Source organism: Candoia aspera, chromosome 1 (assembly GCF_035149785.1).
Source record: "Candoia aspera isolate rCanAsp1 chromosome 1, rCanAsp1.hap2, whole genome shotgun sequence".
Lineage (NCBI taxonomy): Eukaryota > Metazoa > Chordata > Lepidosauria > Squamata > Boidae > Candoia > Candoia aspera.
The window spans coordinates 293,274,494-293,280,956 of NC_086153.1; the positions used below are offsets into that span (position 1 = coordinate 293,274,494).

Here is a 6,463-nt window from a genome sequence, read left to right on the forward strand (position 1 = left end):
TGGGGTGTCAGAAGTATAGAAATTAGTATAGAGCAAGGAAAGAATCTTTAAAAGGGGATTGGGGAAAAGAAGGAGAATCTATTTCTCCAGTTCTTAAACAATATATCATGGAAGAAGAACTAAAGTTACAGTAGCAGAAAGGAAGGAAAAGTAGAATGAGAAGGAAGACAGATTTGAAAACAGGATGCTCCTAGTTTAGGAGTGTACCTCTCAGTTTTGCACAGAGGGTTGAGAAGGACAATGTGACAGTGTTCTGAGCTAACTCAATCAGCAAATTTTGAATAGAAATGTGGATGGCCAGAACTTGAAGGGTCTGTAGGAACAGTGATGGAATCAAACAGCCTGGCTCTGGTCTGATTCCATCTACTCTAAGTAAAAGATTGCAAAAAAGAAAACTTGCACATTAACATCCAATATGTACACATGTCCCAAGGGGCTGAGATTAAAAGGTGTAGAAGCTCCAGTGTGATAATACAGAAGGTTCAAACATTATTGTCTCTTTGGTCCCATTGGATTGTCTATGTCAGGCCCTTTGGCAGTTGCCTAAACTGAAAATAGTTTTACAGCAGAGGTGCAAAGCTCTGTGCTGCTCCAAGATCCTTGTCTTGCACTTGCCCCAATGAAGAAAAAATTTAGTTTCCTGGTGGACAAAGAGTGGGGGCCTTTGTTCATGGGTATCCAGAGCCTATATGATTGCTGGAACGAGCGAGGCTTCCACGAGACAGCATTTTGCATTTCTTTAACTGGTCAGCATCCAGTTTCTGTTGCTCATTCTTTTTCTGAGGGAAAAAAATGATGGAAAAGCTCCAGGGCCCTGGATCATCTGTTCTCCTTGGCTAGAAATGTTGGTTGCCCAAATGTAGTTGGCAAGTGAATGGTTAGGACCCCAACTATAGGTCTCCCAACAGAGAAAACAAAGTTTGAGAACCTTTGATTGGCACTGGCCCAATAAAACAAAGACCATCCTACTCCTGGGTAAAAGAGAAAAGAAGAATTATTAGTATTCAAAAAGTGTGTGCCATTCTTTTTCTTGACTCTTAAACTGGGAAACCTTCCTTCAGCTGGATAAGCACCAGACTGAAGGATCTGTTAAGTCCGATCAGCCAGGGATATCTGCCTTTGACATATACTTGCCAACAACTAATTACTTTGCTAAACATGCAGATTTAATTAAGGCTTGTTCCTTCTTTAGCCAAAAAGAACATTTTAACATTACTTTGGGAATCAGATTAGCAGCTTGAAACAATACAGTGAAATGTCCAGTCCCCCAGAATTAAAAAACAAGACAAAACAAAACTGTGGCTTGGTCCAAAATGGAAAAAAAACCCAGAGTTAAAATCCATGCCTCACCCTCCAATCAAGTACAATACTTCTGCACATATATAGAGTACAGTCTTTTTAAAAGGTGATGTTCCATAATTCCACTTTCTAGTTTGTGTCATGTCTCCACTGTAGCAAAATCACTCTGTTGTTGGGCAAACTTGTTAGGACCCCCCATCTTAGGAGAATGCCCAAGAACATTGAATACTGGAGATCACTCTGCTATCATCTTAGACTTCCAAAAATGTAATGCCCAATATCAGATGTCCAACTGCAGAAAGTGTAAGATGGTGGCTGCTTTAATAGCAGATTTAAGCCATTACCTTCATCCAGATGTTCTGCTGCTGCCTAAGTCCATCTGAAGGCAGGGAAGGGAAGAGTGGAAGTGGTAGATGGGATGCTGATAATTCTGGATAATAGCCCCAAAGGAACAGGGAGGCCCTAATCTTGGCCAGCATAGCAAGTGCTGATGCTAGGACTTCTTCCAGCTCTTACGTCTAGAAGACTGTCTGAGATAACCTCTGTACAACCATCTGATTGAATTCTTTAAGGCCCTCTGCAAAGCTCACATATTTTGGGGTGTATGCTTTGCTGCTACCCCCTGCCATCTTTCCTCACTCAGTTGTTTCATCTGATATTTTACACTTTAAGGCCCTTGTGGTAAGAACTGTGAAATGGATATACCTGCTGCATTCACAATGAAATTAATAATATGAATGCATCAGGAAACTGGTTGCTGGACCCCTGCTGCCATCTTGGTCCCTACACATGAATGCATATATTAAATCTATGGCCAGCAATTTCCAGAAAGGCTGCCATTCCCAGTTTTCAGCAGATACATGGAAGTTCCTTCAGTTTCTCTAATGCAATACTTATGTGCATGGGTGGGGAACCTAACTCATGTTAGTTCTGTTTATAGGTTTGAGCCTTGTCTCTACTTCGATTAAATTGGCATAATTGAAGGGTAACTCCCACTCTAGGCTGTTTGCACTGTAACTCTTGAGTCAGCTACAACAAAATTGTAAAAATGCATTTTGCTAAACAGACAAACCATGAAAAAGGAGAAGCGTGTTCTCTCTTCTGAAGTTCCACTTTCTTTGGACTTCTACAAAACATTAATTCTGAGCAGTTGAAACAAGTCAACATGTCTCCCCTGTGGATTTTGCTTCTTAGATATTGGACAAAAAAGGTCTATAGATTCTATTCATCTATAAACAGATCTTCAATAATTCAATTTCCTTTTATAAACAATGGCTTCAATTATAGTAGAATATTTACAGAACTTAAAAAAAAATGTTTCTGAAAACCCAGCACTTAAGAAAAGACTTCTAAGTACCTTCAAAACCCATAAACACCACAGGGTTCTCTCAACTCCTGATCTTGAATTTTGGTATTCATTTCCTTCAACTGAAATACTCTAGATGAATTATTGGCCCAATATATATAGGGTTCTGGAATTTAATCCCCTTCATTTCATTCTCAAGTGAATGTAGTTCTTGTACAAAGTGTCACATTAACAAATGGGATTCAACTCCTCTATTAACCCATGTAGTCCAAATTATAAACATACCTCATTTTTTCATGACTAGTGTTGTGGTTCTAATGGGAGTGGATTTATTTGGGAGTAAGTCCCATTGAATTAAATGGGGACTGCTTTAAGCGAATATGCAAATACCTAGGGTACTTGGCCATTCTCAGAAGTGACATTTGAATGAAACGTTGGATTCCAATTCCCCATGTAAGCCAGGATGTACTGTAGGTTGTTTTAATCATTTGTCTCTCCCACTTTATACCCTGCATTAGCAACATTTCACAGGTCATGCTTGTGAGGGGGTGTCCATGAAATAAGTCCAAAGTGGAGCAAAGTTGTGACTGCCAGATCCAGCCTTACTGTTTAGCAGAATGAGCCAACTTTCTCAGGTGGCAGATGCAGTGGACTGCAGAAGAGGCCTCTAGCCGTTCCTTCAGAGTCCTTCAGCCATTCCCTCTCTGGGGAAAAACATGTGCCCTATGAAATACCCTGCAGCTCTGAATTAGTGTGTGTGCATGTGTGTGTTCTCCCATTCAAGAGCTGAAGTAAGGTACAACAGTTGCTTCTGCATTTTGAATGGGGTGGGAGGGGGCAACATTTTCTGCTTTGCCTCAGGCACAAGGTGTCAGCCCTGGTGATAATAGAGGGATTTAGTATTATTTAGATGGAGCAAAGTGCATGTAAGTTTTAAAAAGCACCCACATATCCTGCATAGCAAACTGCTTCTGTCATTCAGGCATCTTTTTTAAAAAGCCCAGTGGAATAAGGCTCTGTTGTCTTAAGAGAAAACTTCAGTAGCACCCATATACTGAAAATCTGCTTGGGGGGAGCAGCTGCAGGCTGAACTATAGTTCTGGTACCAACTCAGGGACTGAATGGGTCTGTTTCATTCAAACCCCATGAGGTGAGAATTCAAAAACTGTAGGACTATTATTGATGCTTGTTAGACTTGTTGGACAGAATATCAAGTGATGGGAGCTGGAGTTTTAGCAGTCTCCACTAGCTTTGTGTAAGAAGGTAGCCTTAGGTATATTTTTTGTAGAATTCACAAGGAATGGCAATTAATTTAAATAAAGCAGGTCCATTCTTCAGACCATTACAAAATGTCCCCCATCACCACTTGAATGCATGCCACATAGGATAATTCCCCCCACCCTCCATTTTGTTGTTGTTGTCTGTGTGTCTGCATGTCTTTTCTCTGAATATTTTATTTTTCCAGCATATACATCTTCATATTTATAGGGATTAAATTTCATGTTATTGGAAATTTTTCCAGCAGTGCTCAGTTCTGAAGGCAGAAAAAGCTATTGGAAAGTTCTCCAGCTCAAATTCCAAAGAAATGAGCTCCGCAGTGTTCTTGCTCAGCTCCCATTAATTGAAATGTGGCTTGTCAAATGGAACTCTGTAGGAGAAGGCAGAGGGCAATTTTATGGCCACTCTTTGAGAAAATCTTAAAGCACAGGCCTATATTGTTTTCACAAGCAATGCTAATGATGCCTTTGAATATGGTATGCCCTGGTAAAATAATCTGGAAAAGAAACATTTTAAAAACTGATATGCATTGTTTTGAGTTTTTTCTTCAGCCTTTCCCACTACTGTTTACTGGAATGCAACCATTTTTCCATAACAAGGATTTCTTGAATTGGCAAGGGAGAAGCTCTATAACATACATTGAGTCTTAACTTGGTACAATAAGGTAAAGGAATGATAGCCACCATTGCCCAGCTGTTGCTACCAGAATAATCCTGCTAGTTTTGACCTAGATATTCTGCCATTCATGTGGGAAGTTCTGATACAGGCATGCCCTAATTACTTGGGTAGAGGGCTACATAATATGTTGATTGTATAGGAAATTTATGAAAGAAAGAAGTATGATGCAAAGTTAATTTATCAGAGAAGACATCCTCTCATATCGGGGGTTAGCAATCTTTGGCCACAGGTTCCTCATCTGTGGCTCACAGAACTTGCCACTGGGGCAAAGAGGAAATGTTAGCTACTTTAAAAAAACACATGCAAAATGGCCTTGCAGAGGTTTATGGCACTCATTGGACCACTGAAGACTCTAAGAACTGGGCTCATGTTCCCTGGTTTTGAGGGGTTTTAAGGAACAACATAGCTTCCTTAAAGCCTGCCATGTATAAGCTATTAAGCTTGCCTCTTAAACCACACATCATTAAGTTTATTAAAAAAATTCTGGTCTGAAAATTTTGACCCAGTTGCATTTGGGGACACTTAATGAACCAGGGAGCCACTTTGGTGTAGTGGTTAAAGCACCAGGCTAAAAACTGGGTGACTGTGAGTTCTAGTCCTGCCTTAGGCACAAAGCTGGCTGCGTGATCTTGGGCCAGTCCCTCCCTCTCAGCCCTAGGAAGGAGGCAATGACAAACCACTTCCGAAATCTTGCCAGGAAAACTGCAGGGACTTGTCCAGGCAGTTGCCAGGAGTCAAGACTGATTTGAAAGCACCCCCCACCCAAAAAACCCCTACCCCAAGAGTCCTTAGGTTTTACCTTACTGTATCTTCACCATTGCCTTGGAGAGCTGAAAATGTCATCTCTGAAAGCAGTTTTACGTTAATGAAGACTTTTTATCTTCATTCTTTTTTCTTTTTCAAACAACAATGGTAATTTCTTTTTTTCTTCTTCTTCTTTTCTAGGCACCAAGCTGCCTTCCAGCTGTTGGAAGTTTTGTCTCTGCACCAACAATGGCGCCTTATCCTACAGCAGCACAGGTCTCCCCTTATATGGCGTACAGTGCTGCTCCTTCTGGTTACGTAGCTAGTCATGGCTGGCAGCATGCTGGGGGCACTCCACTTTCACCCCACAACTGTGATATTCCAGCTTCACTGGCTTTCAAGGGCATGCAGGCAGCTAGAGAAGGTAGTCACTCCATCACCGCCTCTGCACTCTGATATTGGAAATGCCGCAGAACAGTTTCCATCTGGTCCAGCCCGGTCCCGTCCAGTGTTCTTTCTCTTGCCCCATAATTCCTCCTCACAGATTGACCCGACGGGCTGGAACCCTTTTTTCCATGATACTGTGCTTAAAAAACAAATAATAATTGGGGTTTGGTAAGTGTCAATAACATAAGGAAGGGATAAACGTGTTGCCTCCCTTTGCACTGTTTTGCATAAAGAAGATTTGACAACCCTCAGAGGGCTTGTATGACTGTTTCATTGGTAAAACCACACATATTTATTTTAAAGCAACAGGACTTTCTCATATGTGCAATTGTTTCAGATTTGCAAGAAGTCAGTCAAGGAAACCCAACAGACCAACAAATGCAATCAAAAAGAAATTGACTTCTGGATCAGAAAATAGTTCTTGTGGAAAAAAGTATGGACAGATGAATAGTAGTTGTGGCTAACAGCTTGTGTTTTATAGTAACAAATTATAGAACCAAATGAATACATGGCTCTGTTATTTATCCTGTATTTTATTGTGATCACAAAGGCAGTAATGTTTTTGTTTTCTCTTTGTAAATATGGACTTGGTTATCATCTGCATTTCCACTAGTCAATTGAATTCTGTTTTTCTTTTTGTTGTTAAGCAGTTGACATCCTAGTTGAGCTTTTCCCACTTTAGCATCCTTCAATAGTGTTAGGATTGCAATT

The 6,463-nt window shown here is 40.6% G+C and overlaps 1 protein-coding gene across 1 annotated transcript in view; it reads left to right on the forward strand.

Moving 5' to 3' along the window:
- PAX9 (paired box 9) overlaps nucleotides 1–5,761 on the forward strand; it is a 50,439-nt gene extending 44,678 nt beyond the window's left edge. The window contains exon 8 of the mRNA XM_063288896.1: nucleotides 5,507–5,761. Within this exon, the coding sequence (XP_063144966.1) occupies nucleotides 5,507–5,761 (255 nt within the window). The remainder of the gene's footprint in view (nucleotides 1–5,506) is intronic.
- Nucleotides 5,762–6,463: the final 702 nt, after the last annotated feature.